At 39.5% G+C, this 22,408-nt stretch overlaps 1 protein-coding gene across 1 annotated transcript; it reads left to right on the top strand.

Annotated features, from left to right (window-relative positions):
* Positions 1-15,116: 15,116 nt before the first annotated feature.
* On the top strand, positions 15,117-20,038 carry LOC113021969 (uncharacterized). Its single transcript, XM_026166892.1, has 7 exons — positions 15,117-15,175; positions 15,320-15,613; positions 15,757-16,035; positions 17,003-17,296; positions 19,401-19,442; positions 19,595-19,675; positions 19,899-20,038. Exons 1-7 carry the CDS (start codon positions 15,154-15,156, stop codon positions 20,036-20,038), a joined length of 1,152 nt encoding a protein of 383 aa, XP_026022677.1. The 5' UTR covers positions 15,117-15,153.
* Positions 20,039-22,408: the final 2,370 nt, after the last annotated feature.

The following is a 22,408-nucleotide window of genomic DNA, read 5'->3' as shown; positions in this document are numbered from 1 at the left end:
GTTGTGTTTAGTATGTTGCTTTGTTTTTTTTTGCTTGTTTTCTATTTTTCTCTCAACAGGTGATCCAGGAGATTTTTTTTTTTCTCCCCCCCTTTCTCACTGTCCCTCTCCCCTTCTGTTTTTCCTTTCCTTCCTCTTTCTTTCTCCCTTTCCTATCCCTCACTCATGTCTGTCCCGTCTGTAACATCTGAAAATAAAATATAATAAATAATAAAAACAAAGATCCACCAAATGGACCAATACGGCAATGCCACGATGATCCATTTGGCAAAGTAAATCCATTGGGTATCCTTGTTGGTCTTCAGACAACAATTCTGATGGCTAAAGAACCAAATGGGACAGGCAGGGGAAAAAAAAAAGTACCGTATAAAGACTTGAAATGTCATGTCAGATTAGACCTCTGACCTCTCATTCAAGATCAATAGACTGATATGAAGGTCAATGCGATATTACAGTTTTTCTCAAACGCTAAAACACAAAAGCCAATCCTCTAAACCAAATGACCAGTTGTCTAAACACGTTTACTAAATCTAGCCATCATTTACCAATATCATAAACACATGTCACATGAAGACACAATTCACAGAACACAATCCTCCATTGTCATAAATCTAAACACATCTTTCCTTGATAAAACACAAGTTGCAAAAGAACTCTGCTCACATGCTTGCCACAGTCAGCAATATTTGAACACAATGAACACACCTGGCGTCATTCATTACACACAACGACTCAAAATTGAAGACACTTGTTGCTAATGCTGTGACCACATGTATAAAAGCAAGTTCAGAGTGCACAGTATGCTGAAGATTCCAAACAAACACAATGGATGAAGGCAGAGTCAGGGGAAGAGGAATTCGATGCAGAGGAGGGAGAAGAGCTGGTCCTGGAAGAAGAGGAGCAGGCCAACGAGGAAGAGGAGTTCAAATGGGAGGAGGAAGAGGAGCAGGCCAACGAGGAAGAGGAGGAGGCCAACATGGGAGAGGAGAAGGTCCAGGAGGGAGAGCAAGACCACCTCACACCATCATTACGGATGAGATGCGAGCAACAGTCATTGACCATGTCATTGTCCATGGCATGACAATGGCTGAAGCAGGACTAAGAGTCCGTCCAAACCTGAGTAGGTTCACCGTGGCCACCATGATCAGGGCATTCAGACAACACAACAGGTATTGTACTCGATTGCTTTCTTTGTCACAATACAGTTTTACAAACCTGTGAAAGTAGTCAATTGTTTTCAAATCAGTTGTGACTGTATTGGCACTGTATTGTAGTGTCAATTAGCAACACGTTTCTTTCTTTAGAGTTGAAAGAATGCCACATAGAGGTGGGAGGGTTGCCATATTTACAGCGGCACAAGAAACCCTCATTGTGGATATGGTTCGTGGGAACAACCTCATCAGACTCCAGGAGATCAGAGACAAAGTCATTGCCGATAATGTCAACTTTGAGAGCATTGACGATGTCAGCTTGGCCACAATAGACCGAGTTCTCCGGCGCCAAAAGACGCGGATGAAACAGGTCTATAGGGTTCCCTTTTAGCGCAACTCTGCGCGACACAAAGACCTACGTTACGAGTATGTGCAAGTAAGTATAAGATAACTCTTTATTGTCATTGCACAGTTATACATAGTACAGTAGTATAGTACAATGAAATTGGAAAAACTGTTCTACGTCGGCACTACATATAACACAACACGGCACGATATGACACATCACAACGCAACAAACAACACAACACAGTATATTAACTTAGTATAAAAAAGAAGAATAAGTGTATGTGTATTGCACACTGTTATTATTGCACATTAATTATTATTGCACCTTGTTATAAATATAAATATTATTGTTATCGTTTTAAACATTGTTACCTCCCCCCTAAAAAGTCCAGGGAGGTATCCAGTCAGGTCAACTATTTACATTGATCAGGGCTATTGCCCTGTTGTAAAAGCTGTCCTTGAGTCTATTTGTTCGGGACCTCAGCAGCCTGAACCTCCTGCCAGAGGGCAGCAGCTTAAACACCCGGTGTCCTGGGTGTGTGCAGTCCGGTAGGATGCTGCGTGCCCTCTTGAGACAGCGAGTGCTGTACAGGTCCTTCAGGGAGGGAAGAGGATGTCCAATGATTTTTTGGGCCATGTTGATGACCCTCTGGAGTGCCTTTCTGTGTGCTGTGGTGCAGCTGGAGAACCACACACCGATGCAATATGTCAGCACACTTTCAATGGAGCAGCGGTAGAAGACGGTCAGCAGCTCCTTCTTCAGGTCCATTTTTCTGAGGATTCTCAGAAAGTGGAGACGCTGTTGGGCCTTCTTTAAGACCGCAGAGGTGTTAGAGCTCCATTGGAGGTCTGTGTCTATGTGCACACCCAGAAACTTGAAACTGGAGACCCTTTCCACGCACTCCCCGTTGATGCTGACAGGCTGCAGCTCGGACTTCCTCCTTCTGAAGTCAACTACCAGTTCTTTTGTTTTGGTGGTATTGAGGTCCAGGTTGTTATCTGCACACCAATCTGACAGCCTCTGAACTTCAGCTCTGTATGCAGTCTCATCTCTCCCTGAGATGAGCCCCACCACAGTGGTATCATCTGCAAACTTGATGACTGTGTTGTCTGGGTGGGAACTAACACAGTCATGTGTGTACAGAGTGTACAGTAGGGGACTCAGTACACAGCCTTGTGGAGAGCCGATGTTGAGGCTGAGGGCTGAGGAAAGATGAGGCCCCACTCTAACTCTCTGTACACGGTCTGAGAGGAAGTCTTTGATCCAGCGGCAGGTGGTGGAAGGAAGTCCAATTTCCAGCAGTTTATCTATTAGTCTGTCTGGGAGTATCGTATTGAAAGCAGAGCTAAAGTCAACAAAGAGCAGCCTGGCGTAACGGCCCTGCACTTCCAGGTGAGAGATGGTGGTTTGGAGCGTTGTAGCAATGGCATCTTCAGTTGATCTGTTAGCTCTGTATGCAAACTGGAGCGGGTCGAGTGTGGGTGGCAGGCAGGACATGATGTGACGTTGGACCAGTTTCTCGAAGCACTTCATTAAAACAGGTGTTAGAGCAACTGGTCGGTAGTCGTTGAGGCTGCTAATGTTAGTACGCTTTGGCAGTGGGACAATTGTGGCTGACTTTAGGCACGGCGGGATGCAGGACTGGGACAGTGAAGTGTTGAAGATCTTAGTGAAGACCCCAGCCAGCTGGTCTGCACACTCTTTTAGGACCTTTGCGGTTACCCCATCTGGTCCGGTGGCCTTCCTGGGGTTCACTGCCCTCAGTGTGCGCCTCAACCCCTTATATTCCTGCACTATAAGGCTTGGGCTACTGCTGCTGTCCGATGTTTTTGCTGCTGCTGCCTCTGGTCCCTTCACCTCAAAGCGTGCGAAGAAGTGGTTCAGCTCCTCTGCAAGCTCCGCGTTACCCTCAGTCAACGTGGTATTGCCAGGTTTGTAGTTGGTTAAGTGCTGAACTCCCTGCCATACCTGTCGTGAGTTGTTGGTGGTGAAGTGGTCGTCAATCCTTCTCTTGTACGCTGCCTTGGCCTCTCTGATGCCTCTTTTCAACTCAGATCTGGCTGCACTGTACTGCATACCATCACCGGATCTAAAAGCGGCGTCACGTTGCTTCAGCAGGACCTGGACCTCTTTAGTCATCCAGGGTTTCTGGTTGGAATACACCCGGAGACGTTTGTCCACAGTGACACTGTTGACACAGAAGTTAATATATGAGAGCACTGATGTTGTGGCTCTTCAAGGTCCTGATGTTCGAACACGCTCCAGTCCGTGTTTTCCGTGTATACATCCATGTTCACAGTACAGTTAGTGGACATACTGTGTTGCTCACTGGCCTACATTACTTCTGGACAATACTGTGCTACCTGATTGACTGTTGTTCTGAACACCTGTGCACTTTCACATTTTCACAGAGGATATTACAGTTGGACGCGATGGCTAGACCTCATGAGTACCTCTTCCTGGATGAGGCTGGCTTCAACCTGCAGAAACGAAGGTAAAGAGGCCGTAACATCATTGGCCAAAGAGCCATCACTGAGGTCCCTGGCCAACGGGGGGGTAATATTACCCTTTGTGCGGCCATGGGTTCAGACGGGCTTGTCCACCGGCATGCTGTCCTTGGGTCTTACAACACCCAACGTCTCCTCACCTTCCTAGAGGAGCTATAAGACATCCTCCTGGACCGCCAACAACACCATCCTGGGCCCGCACATCACATTTATGTGATCATTTGGGACAATGTCGCTTCCACAGAACAAACCAAATCAGAGAGTGGTTCACCACCAACAGTAACCACTTTTTAAACGTCTGTCTGCCACCCTACTCCCCTTTCCTGAACCCTATAGAGGAGTTCTTCTCATCGTGGAGATGGAAGGTTTCTGACAGACAACCATACACAAGAGAGACCCTCCTAAGGGCAATGGAGCTGGCCTGTGTTGACATCCCAGCGGAGGCCTTCCAAGGATGGAATCGCCATTCCAGGGCGTTTTTCCCATGGTGCCTGGCAAGAGACAATATAGCCTGCGATGTGAATGAGGTGATGTGGCCCGACGCAGCTCAATGACATGATGCCGCACAGTGATTGTGGTGTGAATAACGTAAATAAAAAAACTTCACACCCTGATCATGTTTTCAAGAGTACTGTTGTGTGCAATAGATTCTGTTTTTGCATTGAGTTGTGTTACAGTAGTGTACATACATGCAGGATTTTTTTATAGATTTATACTCTTCATATAAAACTCAGAAATCTAAATGCCTAATCCTCTGCAGAGATCTACGACGATCCGTTACTGTATAGTTTCTAAAAATATGCATTGGCAGTTATGCAACAAAGAACCTTCTCACAAAATGAGCATTGTGTTTTCAATTGTTTTGCTGTAGTGTGTAATGATGTGTATAGTGTTTACATTTTTGAAAGCTTCGAGCTGCTCTTTTGGTGTGAAAGTTTGAGTTTTGCAGTGGGAAGGTGTGGTTGTGTTTATGTAGCTTTAGAAAAGGGTGTTGTGTTTAGACATTGGGGAACATGGTGGAAACATTTGTGAAATGTGTTTTAGCATTTGAGAAAAACTGTAATATCACTGCGGTAGGAATTAGAACAAAACTAATGGGAAAGGAGACCCCTTGGACATAAATCAGTGTGATGAGAACTATTGATAACAAAAGAAAGAAGCTTTGGAAAAAATATATCTGTCCCATCCGCTAACATGGAGGAGGCAGGGTTTATGACCTATACTGCAGCCAGATACCAGGGGGCAATAGAGACGTTTTGGCTTCATTTTTGGGGAGCTGTCGCCTTGTCCATGTTTTCTGCAGTCATTGGTACAAACAGACCAGTTTTACTGTAACAGGTGCACTTTCATGTGCAAATGATAGCATTTCAGATCGTTTGGCAAGTTGTTGTGTAAGGACAAGAGAGGCATTGTGGACAAAACAAGAAACCCCCCATAATCTTTAGTTAAAATATTATATTTGGTTAAAATGTTCTGATTGTTCAAATATGTTATTTTCTTTGGTTGTTGTAAAATAATGTGTGCCACAGTCTCCAATAAGACATGGTACGCGAAGGGTAGTTATTCCTCAGTTCCTAAAGATGAGCCCACAGATTGCAGAGAATGTGGGAAAGTTGGCTGTTAATCCCCATTATGTGTCATTAGTATATATTCATTGGTAGCGATAGTCATGAAGCTAACAATTAGCAGCTAGAGCTAATTCTCTAATGCTTGTGGAAACCTTGCGGCGCTGTAGTGGACATATACTGACATATACAGTTGTCCTGAGACAACTGGGGAAGTACAGTCTTCCACAGGAGCTGCTGATCCAGTTCTACACTGCGGTCATTGAGTCTGTCCTGTGCTCCTCCATCACAGTCTGGTATGGAGCAGCCACTAAACAGGACAGGAGCAGACTGCAGCGGACTGTACGGGCAGCAGAAAGGATCATCAGCACGCCCCTGCCCTCCATCCAGGATCTGTACCTCTCAAGAACCAGGAAACGGGCAGGGAAAATCATCACAGACCCCTCACACCCTGGACACAGACTTTTTGATCTGCTGCCCTCTGGCAGACGGTACAGAAGCCTGCAGACCAGGACCACCCGACATAGGAACAGTTTCTTTCCCCTCGCCATCTCCCTTCTTAACAGTTGACCTGTCACACTGCTCCCACTGCCAGACTGCAGCTGCACCTTATGTACATTTTGTAGTATTCATTCCACCTCATTCATTTCTGTATTTTATGTATATAAGTTTAGATTCGTTATTTATAGTTGTGTTACGGGCCCCAAGAATGGTGCCACAATAACAAAGAAGAAATCCCTGCAAACACAGGTAAAGTTCAGGAGCAATGAAGACAGTGCACTCGGTTTGCCTCTCAGATTGCATCTCTTATTCAAGTTTCAATAAACATGAACAGCATTAACAATATCCACGTGTGCATGACTTTTTCAGTCCCAGTGTCCATATCTGTCCATTTCCCCAAAGTCACAAGTAGAAAAATAAATGAATTCACACTCTACACGTTCCACTATTTTACATGTACTTCATGCGATCGCTCAGTCTAAGCAAAACAAAAGTACACACCTGCTCTTACTTAAGCAGTTGGAAGCCACTGTAATCTACAATGAATTTACAGCAATATACGACTGTACAGATTCTGAATACTGGAATTGAGCAGAATTAGACACACATTTACAGCACACTGAGGATGAAATTCACTTTTGCATAACATGGACAACTTCTTTCTACTTCACATGTCATTAACACTCACATATTAAACAGCTATATACTTTTCAAACCTCAATGACACTTAACAATAAAACATCTTTGTATCATAAGCTTTATATAAAATAGTAAAGTGTGCGGGAGTACCAACCTTCATAATGAAAAGAAAATAAATCGATATGAATGACCTTCCTACAAGACAATGCTCTGGGCGCTAACGACCCACAATACAAAACATTACCGCGCCGTTTCTGCTAGCGGCCTGCGCAGCCTGACGCCGCTGTCTCACACTGATGCGAGTCGACTGCGCGGCAGTGCCCATAAGTGTTACAGGTACTGTTCTACTTCTTCACAAGTTAACATGGAGATAAAACATTGTTATGTACAAACAGTGGTAGTATTTCTTTACCAGGTACCAACCTGCAAACACAGGTAAAGTTCAGGAGCAATGAAGACAGTGCACTCGGTTTGCCTCTCAGATTGCATCTGACTCGTGGGCGGAAGTCCATCCCCCTAAAGCAACCGGGTTGCACCTGTCTTGGAATAATAGTTCCGCCTGGGGTGTTGCTCCATTTCTTTGTACCTTCTATACAGTTTATGTGACAAAATAATGCACTGGTTAGGTTGGTCATGTTGTCAAAGTCATTTTGGATATTAATAGCCACAGAAAATAACTGATAAACAAATTAAATAAATTAAATTAAATGATTAACACAAAAGTGGCCATGCATTTTGGGTGTGCCACAGTTGGTTTACACAGCTTTGTGTATGTATGTGTAATGTGTATATATAGACACGTATGTAAAGTCTGACCGGCGCATGTGCAGATGTTTTCTTCTTCTTCTGTTCGTTTAATGGCAGTTTACTCCCCAGTGTACGAGGATACCGCCACCTGCTGACCGAGCGAATAAACCCTATTATAAACTGAATTATCATCATTACAAACGTGTGTTAAATCTGATTTAGCGATAGTCGAGTGTGTTTATGCTCGTCTGTGAGGAGAGGATTGATTAGAATAGTGATGATGACGTCAGCTATCACTGTCAATTGTCAGTAAACACTTCATCTGGCTGATGAATCTACACGTGAGATATTACAAAGTCTGCATTATTAACTCTGTAATTAGGCGCCATTCTCCTTATGTTACGGCGCTGTTGCTCAATCGGGGGACGCTCTTTGTTGAGGAGAAAAGCATGAATTTCTTTGTATACGGATTATCCATTGTTTAAATGTCCCGGTAGTCGAAAAGGAGGCAGAGCTGTTGAGAAATGCTAGGAGCTAACTGGGCGCTAACCGTATCATTCAAATATATTGAATGTCGCAATGTTGGCAAAGAGAGGAAGTGACGTAAGATTTGCGCATGCGGGGTACCGATCGGGTTTCCGGTACGGATCGGGTAGTGACACTGACTATGCTGTCTGTGTTGAGCGCTCAGTGGATCTGCGCTCGGCAGTGCAGCCTAGGCGGAGTAGTCGAACACAGATTCACTGAGCGCTCAACACAGACAGCATCGTCAGAAGGAAAATTGATAAAATAAATTACAAATGTTGTATTGTTCGATACATATGCGTACCGAACCAAAAGCACTGTATCGAACGGTTCAATATCGATACGAATATCGTTGCACCCCTAATATATATATATATATATATATATATATATATATATATAAAACAAACAGGGGCTAAAAGAAGCTAAACTTTCATATGGTATGTCTCTGGCAACTTTAACATGATGTCCCAGGGACAACATCTACGCGATGTCCCAGGGACAACATTTACGCGATGTACCAGGACAAATTTGTAAATTTCTGGATTACTGTTAATCTCCATAGAATCAAGAACTCATGTCCAGTTTCACAGCTATGGACCAGTTAATTATGTTTCCAGGTGATAGTTTGATTCATAGATTCAGCACACAACCATAAGTCTAGGCCTTTTAGTCCAGATTCTCTTCACTTATGTTTGTAAAATGATCAGGGAAGCTACTGCAATTTTGCCTGACCCAACCCCCGGGCCACGAAACACCCAAAAAGTTGGGGAACGCTGGTCTAGAGAACACTGGTTAGCTAATAATGTCGTCAAGTAGCCTATAACAAACAGCAAGCCAAGTGAGGAACATATGTATAATGCTTACCGTAACACTGGTTAGCTAATGCTGTCGTCAAGTAGCCTATCACTAGCAAACAAACAGCAAGCCAAGTGAGGAACATATGTATAATGCTTACCGTTTATTAAAGGAAAGTATCCTAAATTGACTTCAAATTCGGCGGACAGGCGGGGGTTTCTCGCTTCTTCACTTGTATTTCGAAATACTCGAAGGCGGGTATTTCGAAGTCGCAAAGGAATGACATCACAAGAAGGTGATTGGTCACTTGCCATGTTGAACCTGGAACAACATTAATTATGATGATGTGGGAACAATGCTGACACGAGGAAATCAGATCGTCCAATCACAGTGGGTGAAAACTGGTGAATCACACTATCTTTGTTTATGTTATTTCATTCATGTTACTGTTAGGAGTATTAGCATTTGAATTTAAAGACTAACCATAAGGCAGTGCGCCTAAAAAGAGCTGTGTGAGACTGTACAAATGTGTAACGACGTGCTATGTCTATATATTTGCAGGCACAGTAAAGTAAAACTAATAAAGCTACACTGGTTGCAATTCCTTTCAATCCAAGTGTGCAACAGTTGACTTGAACTGTGGGAAAAAAACAATCAGATATAGTAGGGTGACCATATTTTGATTTCCAAAAAAGAGGACACTTAGCTCAGTCATGAAGAACTTGCTTAAAGAAACATATTTAACATATTTAAACGATGCCTTCTCTGTGGAGTTAATGAATTGTGAAAGAAAATATGTAATATAGGCTTTTACAAGACAACAAGTGCAAAAAAATAGCTTAAAAGCCTCTGGAATAACAAATAATGGTACAGAAATAATGCCTCATCTGCATAAGAAAAATCATATATATATGTATATATAGTATATATATATATGAAGTTCATGGCAGTTCAAGTACTTACTGTTTATGGCAATAGTAGATGGGTCACTGCCAGGAGACATAAAAAGAAAAGCATCAAGCTTTGCAACATAAGCACACCAACTTCAGCTCCAGCAGGTAAAATCTTTCTAACCATCTCCAACTACACAGTCCCTGTTAGTGTCTGCCCACAGGAGGAGCCTGTAGACACTTGGCTTGCAAAGTAGAAATTACACTAATGAAGCTTCACAGCTCAATATGACTGAGGCTGTCACTGTGATCAAGGATTTCCTCAGAGTCAGTTTTGGTGAAGGAAAGGTTGCTAACATCACCACATCAGGCAGGTGACCATGATAGTAAATACTAGGTTCTCTGACTAAATTCGCTATTGATATCATCAACGAAAATCTGCTGGAGAGAGAATTTATTAAAAACTAAATGTTAAAAGATTGCAACTCCCACTAAGTGTAATTCTGTCAGTCTACGGTAAAATACTGTAAATACATAAACATTTAATATTTTATAAAAACCAACATTAAATAGGGCTTGAGTTAAATATAGATACCAGGGGGCGATAGAGACAATTGGCTTCATTTTTGGGGAGCTGTCACGTCGTCCATGTTTTCTACAGTCACTGGTTTTGTACCTTTTAATATATCAGTCTCCGTGTGTGCAGACAACAATATTACAATATGCAGTAAAACCACTCTATACCTATTTCAGACACATATGTTAAAAGAAAAGTTCTCCTGTCCGACACACCAGACAGCAACTAAACTTCTGGAGATGGCCGGTCTCAGACCACATGGAGAGTGAATTGTTCTTACACACCCCAAACGAGAGGGTCAAACTCTTTGTACAGTGACTATTCCTCCATCATCATCAAAAGTGAGTCTGCGGCTTTACCACAAAGTACTGATATTATCTTAATGTGTGAAAGCAAAGCATGCTTTCAGTATGTTGGTCAGACACAGATGTGATCCTAACTGCAGTTATTGTTTCAACTCTTCAGCTCCTCTTCCATGTAAACTCATCATTAATCCACCAGTGATCACAGAGACAGACTCAGTCACACTCAGCTGTGAGACTCCTTCATCTGTTTCTGTGCCTGAATGTTATTTACAGTAGCATGTTGACCATTACAGTACAAATGTCTTTTTTTCTTTTCCATATTATTACATACTGATAAACCACCTTAATAACAGACATTTTGTGCTGCAATATGTCAGTTTTTGTTGATCTAAAGGTTGGATTAAGAGCCACAGATTTAACAACCTTCATTCCTGGGGACAGAATTGATCAAGGTATTCTTCATCTACAGTAACCTAACCTCCATTACTGTACAATGTAAATGACTGTCACTCTTGTCCTATCATATCGTAAAAGAAAATCAATATTAATAAAGCTTTTTCACTTGTGAATTAGTTTTTAGTTAAATGCAGAAATTACTACTACAACTACTACTAATAATAATAATAACAACTGAGTTTTAAAAACTTTCATTACAAGTAAAATGTTTTCTACAGGAAGATGTAGTTTATTGTTTTGACAGGTTTGGTTAACTTTTTGCTGTCATCTGTGTGATTCTGAGAAGTCAATAATATAACTCTATTGATTTGTCTTAGATATTGATCACAAAATACCCACAGATTTATTCTGATAAGCATCACAGAGATGAGCTGCCCTTTGGGCCTTCTCCTGAAGTTACCTGCGTGGGTGTGTCCTACCATCCCTCCTACCTTAGGTGCCACCGTTTTCTTTTGTACAGCTGACTCCCATCAGTAATTAAAGGTATTAAAGGCCAGAGAAAGGTGAGCTCTAGGGCCAGAAAAAGCAGATGGAATGGCTAAGGGAGTTATTAAAAGAGTAGACGCAGAGGTACAGATACCATTATCTAAATCGGAAGGAAAGTGTATAGTTTGGAGTGAAAGTAAGAAGTTATGGAAAATGGTGTGGGATAATGAAACTAGAGGGAGACAATTGTATAGGGTACAAAATACAGTAGAAGTAAAACAAATAGAGGACTGAATAGGAGGGAGGAGATTGTTATGTGTAGAATAAGAACAGGGCATTGTTACCTGAATGGCACTCTTTCTAGGATGGGGAAACATTTAAAGGGGCTGTGTAATTGGTGTGGTGTTATGGAAACAATTGAGCTTGTATTTATTAACTGCAGGAGGTATGGTAACTATAGGAGAATGATGAGGGTAGAAACTGGAATGAGGGGGGACTCAGGTTTGAAAAGGTGGTTGAATGGCTAGGATGTCATGAAAGGAAAGAAGTGGTTCTTTGGTTTCTGAGAAGTACGCGATTATTTAAGAGGATTTAAAGAGCTAGATGCAGTCTAAGTAACACAAGAGGGTGGCAGTAATGCAACTTCTATGGAAGTGCAAGCTGCCGTTAAAATGGAAGATGAAGAAGAAGAAGAAGAAGAAGAAGAGCAGCTCTAGGGCTCTGTTGATTTGCAGCTAGTGAGCTGTGTGTGTTCTGCTCCTACTCGTGGAGAAGAGTGTGTTTGGCAACTAATCCTCTTTACTTACTTTTCATTTTACTGACCAACGCTTGAGTTTTGTTTTGTTTCTTTAAATGGTGATAACAGCTTGTCTGTCTCTTTTAGTTGAGTTATTAATAGAAACTTTAATAAAACTCTTTAATTGAACCCCTTTTGCCTCCCTGTCTCCTTTTTCTGACCTGGACACTTTTTGTTACTTTCCCTAATCGCCTGGACCCTTTTAGGGGAACGTGACAAAGATTAACAATGACTAACACTGAGCAGTGCTGATTTTCTAACACTGGAAAATAACTAAACATGCTAGTAACTTTACAGTGTTAGAGAATCAACACTGCTAATGTTAGCCATTGTTAATCTTTAACACTGACTAGGTTACTGTTAGAAATATAACACTGTCAAAAATGTTCATTTAACACTCAAAAGAGTGTTAAATGAACATTTTAGCAGGTCTTTAGAGACAATTAGTTCAAAATTACTTTTGATTTTGTCTGGAAACACATGAGAGAGAGACAGCTCATTTATAATACATAATTTAGCTTCCACCAACATATTTCTGAGGAAAAGACTGTTGCTCGCCTATTGAATAAATTCCTTCCTGTTAAGATCACCTCTGTGCTTGTGTCCAGATTTCCATTTAACTTAACAATATCATCATTATATGGGTTGAGGGTTTCAAAAAGTGTGCTACAGCAGGTCTATTTGGTCTCTGTGTCTCTCTGAGTTTTTATTACAAAAAAGTATCCAGCATTTAGGAAACAGACAAAGAAAAAAAAAATTAGTGTGCATTGTTGTTTATCTTTTGTCTTTTTCCTGTTTTACTTGGAAGGTTAGTTTTCTCATACTCCTTGCTTTCATTTGACTTCCAGCTTTTGTCTGTAATTTGCTTCTCTGCTCTCATTAGTTTCACTTTAGTTTGCTTTTACCCGTGTTCACTCGCCTATTTGTGTATATGGTCTTGTCTTGTCTTGTCCTCTACAAAAGCCTTGCTTCACCCACAGCCTGTGCTAGCTTCCTTTAAAACAAACTTTCTTCTGATTGGCTGAACATCACAATGAGGAGATTTGAACAGCAGTTAGGTGGAGATACGTCTGTCCTCGAAGTCAAACCTCTTTACTTTATATGGTCTCATTTTAGACAAGTTATTTATAATTCTGTTTGTCCATTTATTCTCATGTATTGAGGTTGTTGCTATGCCTTAGAAGAAAAAATATGGCATAGGCATTCATGGTTTATAGTAATGAGACCTCTGCTGTATAGTTTATATGAACTCTAGCTGAAGCTATACTGTATGCTAAAATGCATTTTTACTTGAAAGGAAGTTTTATGATGGCTGGTGAACAAACACAAAAACTATACTGATAATCAGGTGGAAATGGTATCCCCATCTGTGTCTAAAGATTTCTATAACCATTTTTACCAACATCTCAAAATTTCATTAATAATCCATTTACTAAAAAGCAAATTACTTTTGTTTTGACATACATGATAAAGCATGTATTCACTAATCTTTCTGTCATGGTAGAAATAAACATGTATAAGAAACACAAAAGTGATCAACAGACACTTTAACTGTTATGTGCCTACAAAAAGGTTTACTAAATATATTCTAGTTATATGTGTGAGGGTTTAAAAAGTGTATATTTGCAGGTTCTCAGTATGTGACGTGTGTCTTACTGTGGCCAGTTAGTGTGACACTGTGAAAACTGTGGTTTTCCTGAAAACAAGTTCTAAAATTAACATTTAATGCACATGAGAGTCAGAGCAGTCAGACTGTTGTAGTCTGTTCTGCACGTTCACATTGTTCTTTTAATCATGGCTGATCTCCTGCTGCTAGTCGTTCTCATGTGTAAGTTAAACTTCTTATGATTCATTGTTCATGTCACCTATTACTAAATATAGTCTCACCTATTATTACTGTTAGGTGTTAGCATGTTTACCTCTAACACAAGTTTACATTTTGAATCTTTTTATTGTTGATTCTATTTTGTGTTTTCTTCTTTCCTTCTTCAGATTCCTTTCATGAAATTAAAGCACAAGGTCAGTCGTAGTTTCATGTGTTTATCACTGTATGGGTTTATTAATTTTACTGTTTTGTCTCTAGAGTTTCTCTACAGTAACTCAGCTTTGCTCATCATGAATACTTTTTGTGCATATATAAAATATTCAACATAACATCTGTGTAAATGTAATTTCAGCCAGTCTTCCACCTATACTGAGCGTGAGTCCACCTGCGATCACAGAGACGGACTCAGTCACACTGAGCTGTCAGACTCCATCATCTGTTTCTGTGTCTCAGTGTGATTTCTACACTGCAAGCCAAAAACTGTCCAAAGGTTCCTCCTGTGTGCAGACACTGACAGCGACTGAGCTACTAAAGATCGCACATAAGAGTTTACCTGCTGCGGTTGAAGTGAGATGTTCTTACACTGTACAAATTGATACTTTTAAACTGCCATCTCCTTACAGCGAGCCATCCACCATCACCATAAACAGTGAGTGACAAAAGTACATGAACAGTTTATAATATGTTTCAATTGTAATTATGGGGTTGATTAGTTATTATCTGAGTACTTGCAATAATTATTCATCTAAATGTAATTATTATAAATCTACAATATAAATAATATAATATAGATGCGAATGTGCTTAATTAATCTAACATGTACCTGAATTTTTCAGATCTCCGTCCACCTAAACTGACAGTAAACCCACAGAAGATCACAGAGACAGACTCAGTCACAGTGAACTGTCAGACTCCATCATCTGTTTCTGTGTCTCAGTGTTATTTCATCATTTCAGGAGATAAAACTGTCAAATCAGCTCCTTGTCTGCAGACTCTGACAGGGTCTGAATTTCTGTCATGGACACGTCAGAGTTCACCTGTTACACTTGAAATGACCTGTTATTACTTTTATATATATAAATCTCCAGTGAGTAACATGTCACCAATCACAATACAAAGTGAGTAAATGCTACTGCAACGAACGCAGTAATATGAGGTTTAAATGTGCATCAGATTAAAACTTTCAGAGTAGTTTTTTTAGTTTTATTTTCAAATAAATGTAATGTTTTCTCTTTTAACTCAACAAATTTTTAAATTTTTAGCTCCTCGACCTGAACTGACAGTGAACCCAAAGAATATCACAGAAACAGACTCAGTCACAGTGAAATGTCAGACTCCATCATCTGTTTCTGTGACTCAGTGTTTTTTGTACTTTATGAGAGGAAGAAAATCTACATCCATCTCCTGTCAGCAGACACTGACAGCAACTGAGCTCCTCTCTATGACACAGCAGAGTTCACCTGCTGAGGTGGATGTGACATGTTTTTACAGCTCAGAGCATAAAGGAGGACAATACCAGTCTCCTCACAGTAACAGATATTCCATCAGCATACAAAGTAAGTGATCACACTGTGAGTTAAGAGGAAAATTTTCATGTGCATCAGAAAAAAACCTCTCACAACAGTTTCTATTATTAGATTTTATTTTAAATAAAATAAAAATTTGCTTATTTAACTCTACAAATGTTTACATTTTTTAGATCCTCGGCCTGAACTGACAGTGAATCCACAGATGATCACAGACACAGACTCAGTCACAGTGAACTGTCAGACTCCATCATCTGTTCCTGTGTCTCAGTGTTATTTCATCATTTCAGGACATAAACCTGATAAAGCAGCTCCTTGTCTGCAGACTCTGACAGGGTCTGAATTTCTGTCATGGACACGTCAAAGTTCACCTCTTACAGCTGAAGTGACCTGTTATTACTTTTATATACAGAAATCTCCAGAGAGCAACATGTCACCCATCAACATACAGAGTGAGTAAATTCTGCTGAAGTGCACTAATGTGAGGATGTTTGTCTACAGTATCAGTACAAAAAACGAAGCTGCTCTCAACTTAAGGGTTGTGGGAAGAAATTGTGTGAAATGTGTATTAAACTTGATCATTTTAAAAAGTAAAACTCTCAGATTAGTTTCTATTAATATATTTTATTTTTAGGTAAATGAAACATTTGCTTATTTAATTAAAAAAAATCTTTACCTTTTTTAGCCCCTCGGCCTGAACTGACAGTGAATCCAATGATGATCACAGAAACAGACTCAGTCACAGTGAAATGTCAGACTCCATCATCTGTTTCTGTGACTCAGTGTTTTTTGCACTTTATGAAAGGAAGAAAATCTACGTCCATCTCCTGTCAGCAGACACTGACAGGAACTGAGCTGCTCTCTATGGCAGAGCAGAGATTACCTGTTGAGGTCAAAGTGACATGTTTTTACACATTAGAACATAAAGGAGGACCACATAAGTCTCTGCATAGTAACACGTCCTCCATCAGCATACAAAGTAAGTGATCATAACATGCTGCTCTAAAGTATACCTCTGTACAGTATGTGCATAAAGTTTTAGCTTTTATAAACCAAAGAATGAAACTAAAAACTGATTTTTATAAAGTTTTATTTACATGTAACTGATGTTACATTCTTAAATAAACTGCAATTTGTTTGAATTTAAGTGTCAATTTAAAACAAAATTTCCACTGAGTAACATGTCAGAAATTACAGCTGTTATACAAAGTGAGTAAATACTAATGCAGTTAACTAATATGAGGATGTTTGGCAACGGTATTAGTAAAAAAATAACAACTTCTCTCAACTTGTCGGTGGTTTTGTGTGAGGAAAATGTAAATGTGCATAACATACATAAGCAATTTCTCTTATTAGGTTTTATTTTCAAATAAATGAAACATTTCTTTAATTAACTTGAGAAATCTTTACATTTTTTAGCTCCTCGACCTGAACTGACAATGAATCTAATGATGATCACAGAAACAGACTCAGTCACAGTGAAATGTCAGACTCCATCATCTGTTTCTGTGACTCAGTGTTTTTTGTACTTTATGAGAGGAAGAAAATCTACATCCATCTCCTGTCTGCAGACACTTACAGCAACTGAGCTCCTCTCTATGGCACAGCAGAGTTCACCTGCTGAGGTGGAAGTGACATGTTTTTACATGTCACAGCATAAAGGAGGACAATACCAGTCTCCTCACAGCAACATATCCTTCATTAACATACAAAGTAAGTGATCACAATGCGCTGCTCAACCTGGATTTAAATAAACTGAGTGTTTCAGCTGATCTGAGGCTTTCTGGGAGTTTGTTCCAGATATAAGGAGCATAAAAGCTGAATGCAGCTTCTCCGTGTCTGGTTCTGACTCTGGGAACTGATAAAAGACCGGATCCAGATGACCTGAGGGATCTGGACGGTTCATACTGGGTCAGGAGGTCATTGATGTATTTTGGTCCTAAACCATTCAGAGCTTTATAGACATTAGGCAAACAGTTTGTGACCGTTGCGCTGTTATGCTAAGTCGATACGTAATAAAGACCAAAAAGGACAAGATACATACTGCTGGATTTATTGGACTGTGAACTTAATTCATGCATACCAGTGACATCGCGTCACCCCCGTTAACGAAGCGTAGGCTTAGCTTCTACATAAGATATATGATCTGTCAAAAAATTGTATTTGTAAATTATATGTAAATTATGTGTGTGTGTGTGTGTGTGTGTGTGTATTTATATAAAAATGTATTTTAAGAAAGCTTTATCTAAAATTAAAAAAATGTATAAATAGTCAAAGGCGATCGTGGCTCAAGAGTTTGGAGTTCGCCTTGTAATCAGAAGGTTGCTGGTTCTAGCCCCGGCTTGGACAGTCTTGGTCGTTGTGTCCTTGGGCAAGACACTTCACCCGTTGCCTACTGGTGGTGGTCAGAGGGCCCGGTGGCACCAGTGTCCGGCAGCCTCGCCTCTGTCAGTGCGCCCCCGGGTGGCTGTGGCTACAATGTAGCTTGCCATCACCAGTGTGTGAATGTGTGTGTGAATGGGTGGATGACTGGATATGTAAAGCGCTATATAAATACAGGCCATTTACCAAAGGTCCAATAAAACAAAACAAGATATATGTGTAATCTAAACAGATGATACGATGGTCTAGATGTTCATAATTAATAATAATTCAGTGTCCAACCTAATAGCTCTCAGGTCAGCGGATCAGAGTTTAAATGCCCATTTATATTTTTATTAGGTTGTTAAAAAAGTTTTTATTCCTATATTTTTTAAATATTAATGCAGTTTAATTAGCACATTATCTGATATGATTTCACTTTCAGTGTGAAAAATGTTACAAGAGTCTTCAAGTTAATACGGTTTAGCCCCTGTTTGCTGCAGATACCACTTCCATGTACAATAAGACTGCTACCGTCAGCCTTCAGCAAGCTGTATGATTTAACCAGTCTGGTGTCAGACTCAGTTAACAGATCATCTGCATATTTTAATAGTATTTCTGGAGGTTTACTGCAGATTTTTTTCTCTGTTTAAAACAAATAGCAGTGGATGGAGCAGCTGCAGAGTTTGCTTTTCTTCACGTCGGAGTTTGTTGATCAGGTGCTTTGATGATGGACTCACACTAAAGTAAAGGTTTTAATGGTGATTACAGGAACTTTGCTGCTGTTTTGACGTTAGAAACATTCTGTTTCACTCACCTTGACCTCACTGTCTCAGTAACGCCTCCACTTCTTGCGCATAAACAAACTCCGGCTGCATGTTAAACTGTGTCAGCATCATCATCACTGTTGCCATTGTGTTATCAGTGTGTGTGGGATCAATGTTGTCAAACCTTTTATTCACACACTGCTTCTAAATACTTTTGTATTGCAGGTCTTGTTCTAGTTGTGTTTACATCGTTTAATACATCGGAGCACTACAGAGCCGCGTGTTAAAGGAAGCATCGAAGCAAAGACTGTGTCGAGAGTTTTTTATAATCAAAGTATTTGAATCACTCAATCATTATTAAAGCCCTACAACATTGTTTTGAATTTGAATGTTTAATGTTAAGTGTAAAACATTGACACTTTGGTGCTGTATGGCAGTATTGCAGTAGTGGAAGAAAAATGCCTTTTGTGGTGAATCCACAAGAAACTCAAATAGTGAAACAATCACTACACAATCTTCTTTTATTGCAGCTGAAAAAACACTTTGACCTTTGCTCCTCCCCCGACTATGGACTTTACAAGTCACACAATCAGGAAAAACACAATTATTGTTAAGATTTTTATAAGTAAATAAAAATGGTTAGGTCAATTGCTGTGGTGTTTTTTGACATCTAGAGATATTCATTTCAGTGGGGACGACTTCTTCTGTGACCACACCAAGGACATCTTCAGGTTAGCGAAATTTCCTTGCACTGTGTATTCATCATACTAGGAGGGTTTTGCTTTGCATATCAGTGAAGTTTCTTCTTTTCCTACATGTCATTCAACATACTTTGCTGTTCTCAGGATCGTAAAATAAGAGATTTGTTGGTTTTTAACCGTAGACATTTCAGTAGACCCAATTTCTACAAAGCTCAGCACTACAGGGACGACTTCTTCTGTGACCACACCAAGGACATCTTCAGGTGAGTGAAATTTTCTTAAATTGCATATTCATTATACTAGGAGGGTTTTTCTTCAAATATCAGTGAAGTTTGTTCTTTGCTACATGTCATTCGGCATACTTTGCTGCTCTCAAGACCATAAAATAAGAGATTTGTTGGTTTTTAACAGTAGATTTCTTTCTTCTTTACTTTCACCAAAATTGGAAGTAAGACTGACACTTGTTTGCGGTCTGTGCTTTTCTAGTACCTTCTGCTCATAAACTTCTACCTGTAGTTGCAACTGGTTTTGGTGTAATCGTGGGCATCATATCACTGGGAATGGCTCTTGTCTGCATGAAAAGAAGAAATGGTAAGGACAGTAACAATTCCTTATGTCATGTATAACCCCAAAGGTTTTCTACAGTCTGAGGTATTTGTGATCACACTATATTATAAAAAGTTTATACACAAAATTGACCGACCAGCTCCACCGCCGTTCTGTTCATAAACCGACTGATTTCTTACCTCCGTATCTTTTACTTCTCTTCCATACTTACACGCTTTCCCACAATTTTCTTATTCATCTTTAACCCTTTAAAGCCAGTTGGAGCGGGCACGCTCCACTTTGCATAACTATTTTTAAATCCCGGTAGCACTGCAACCACGTGAGCTAGCGCAATAATTTTTTTTGCATATCAAACTGGAGGAGTTGTACTTACATCTTATGCCATCAGCTTGTCCTAGGTCACAGTTTCCTTCCAAATATAGCTTTGCAAAAACTGCATAAAAAGCACTTGCAGCAACAAAAACTTGACTTAAATTATTTAAATATTTAATCACCTTTGGTATTATGTGTGTAATAAATCCACGGCAGACCCAGCCACGTTTCCATGCTTTTCAGCATACACTTTACTAATGGTTGCTGTACTATATATATATATATATATACATGTGGTGTGACTGCCTCCCTCACAGCCGTGCAGCAGACCACAATGTCCTTGAGTGTTGTTGTTTTTTTGTATGGTAGTTTTATATGCTGACTTTGTTTTGCCTTTTGTTGTAGGTAATTTTTCAAGCACAAAAAAAACTGACCGAGGAGGATGGGTACTTTTCTTTCTTATTTTTGTTGTAATAAAATTCCTTGTATCTACTAATAATTCATGTACTTAGTTGCAAGTCATTCATGACTTCTCCTCTTCTCCATTTCTTCTGTTATCAAACAAGATGTCTCCAAATGATTCTGAAGTCTACAGTATGACCAGTTTAGTCCCTGTTGATGACCCACCTAACGGTGAGTTGCTGCTTTTGTGCTCACAGGTTTCCTTTTTTAATTTTGGTCTGAGGTTTGTTGATTATTTTGATGAGGAACCAAAATGATATAATTGAATGAACAAAGCATTTAAACAACAAAACCATCCTATTGTATGAATATCAGAGGGGTATACTACAAACCAAGATCAACATAGCCAGAATTTTTTTGCATTAGTGGACTTAAAAGATTCTAAAACCCCAGCTGGAGATAACAGGTGTCATGACAATGGTTATTGTCATCATGACAACCATTCACAAGATCATCACAAGCGCATGGAGCACTAAAATAAACATGTTAATCTATTTGTATTACTACTCAGTGTATTCTTGGTGCTGCTGTTTATGTAACAGCTGTATGGAAAAGCTCTAGAAGGTTAGACTGCATGACCCTAAACAATAAAGCAGACATGGGGATTACTGTAGTTTGTCACTAAATCAAAGTGACATTCATTTTATTTATCAAATAGATATGGTGACAGTCTACAAATGTAACTGATCACTTTTCTAATCTGTATTCTTGTCACGGTCCTGGATCAGTGCACCTGTGGTCTGATTTCATCAATGTTTGTGGTTAAATTCAAATTCAAATTTTATTTGTCACGTACACAGTCACACACAGTACGATATGCAGTGAAATGCTTAGACAACTGCTCGTGACCTAAAGAAAAAAAGAAAAGGCTATGAATAAGATAGGAAATAAATATGAAAATTAAAAAGGGTAAATTTAACTAGGAAGGAATACAATAAAATATAAAAATTAAAGTTGAAAAATAAAATAACTGTACAACAAAATACACAATTCAATTTCAATTTTCAATTTCAATTTTATTTCTATAGCACATTTAAAAGTCACAAGTACAACAAAGTGCTTCACAAACGAACCATACTTGCAATTTCCAACAGGAGAAAACAGTTAACAAAGAATAAAATTATAAAATAATATAAGAACAGACATGAATCAGGGAAAATTAAGCTAAGTACAATACACAGTATAGAACTATATAAGAATGTATGAAGAAATATAAATATATATATACATACAATAACAGCAGCTGTACAAGTATTAACTGGAAATGAAGAATATAATGACCAGTGTTTATTACTAGTGTTTTGGTTTCTGTTTTTTATTCCTAGCGCTCTAGTCCTTCTTTGCTCTGTTAATTCTAGTTCTTAGGTTTAGTTCTGGTGCCCCTATGTTTAGTGTAGGTTTAGTTCTGTCCTTATGTTTGTCTTCTTGTTCCTCAGTCAGTCGTGTCTCTTGTCGCTCCTGTCTCTGTACTCTGTGTTCTTTCTGTTCAGTGTCTAGTCTGGGTCTCTGTGTCTGTCGAGTCAAGTCAAGTCATTTTTATTTATATAGCACATTTAAAAGACATCAAATGTCAGCCAAAGTGCTGAACAGAGGGATAATATGATAAAAATAATTAAAATAGATAAAATGAAAACACTATAGAAACATTGTAAGAC

The sequence above is a fragment of the Astatotilapia calliptera genome, chromosome 5, assembly GCF_900246225.1.
Source record: "Astatotilapia calliptera chromosome 5, fAstCal1.2, whole genome shotgun sequence".
Taxonomy (NCBI): domain Eukaryota; kingdom Metazoa; phylum Chordata; class Actinopteri; order Cichliformes; family Cichlidae; genus Astatotilapia; species Astatotilapia calliptera.
The sequence above is the reverse complement of the archived record's forward strand: the minus strand, read 5'-3'. Positions and strand labels throughout refer to the sequence as shown.

Coding starts and splice junctions, on each gene's coding strand:
- LOC113021969 (XM_026166892.1), top strand. CDS start 15,154: ATGTCACCAATCACAATACAAA. Junction 15,614..15,756: donor ATATTCCATCAGCATACAAA/GTAAGTGATCAC, acceptor TACATTTTTTAG/ATCCTCGGCCTGAACTGACA. Junction 16,036..17,002: donor GTCACCCATCAACATACAGA/GTGAGTAAATTC, acceptor TACATTTTTTAG/CTCCTCGACCTGAACTGACA.